Consider the following 435-nt stretch of genomic DNA (forward strand, 5'->3'; position numbering starts at 1 on the left):
CCCGCCCGCGGAGAACGTGGTGGAGGGCCTCTACTGCATCGGAGACGCGAACGGTTTGCTGCAGCTGGCGCATGCAGCAGCAGCACAAGCTGTGACTGCTGTGGAGGCGATTGCGGGGCGCTTTGTGCCTTTCAATGCCCGCGAAGTTCCCGCGGCCTGCTTCACGGACCCGGAGATTGCCTTCGTCGGTGAGCCCGCGCGCATGCATGCACGCATGCAGCTGCATGCGCCTGCATGCGCCTGCCTGCATGCGCCTGCATGCGCCTGCCTGCATGCAGCTGCATGCGCCTGCCTGCCTGCAGCTGCACGCATGCGCGCCCGCGTGCATGCAAGTGTCCTGCGCGGACGCCTGCGCAGCGGACGCAGGCAGCTGCGTGCATGCACGCAGGCAGCTGCAGGCGGCTGCAGGCAGCTGCATGCATGCACGCAGGCAGC

At 68.0% G+C, this 435-nt stretch overlaps 1 protein-coding gene across 1 annotated transcript in view; it reads left to right on the forward strand.

Annotated features, from left to right (window-relative positions):
* The window catches only part of ETH_00041205 (dihydrolipoyl dehydrogenase protein, putative), a gene marked incomplete at both ends in the record, with an annotated part of 2459 nt that overhangs the window by 1608 nt on the left and 416 nt on the right, over window positions 1–435 (forward strand). The window contains 2 exons of the mRNA XM_013376431.1: window positions 65–188; window positions 358–434. Of these exons, the coding sequence (XP_013231885.1) occupies window positions 65–188; window positions 358–434 (201 nt within the window). The remainder of the gene's footprint in view (window positions 1–64; window positions 189–357; window position 435) is intronic.

Source organism: Eimeria tenella, genomic scaffold (assembly GCF_000499545.2).
Source record: "Eimeria tenella Houghton genomic scaffold, Eth_scaff3445, whole genome shotgun sequence".
Classification (NCBI taxonomy): domain Eukaryota; phylum Apicomplexa; class Conoidasida; order Eucoccidiorida; family Eimeriidae; genus Eimeria; species Eimeria tenella.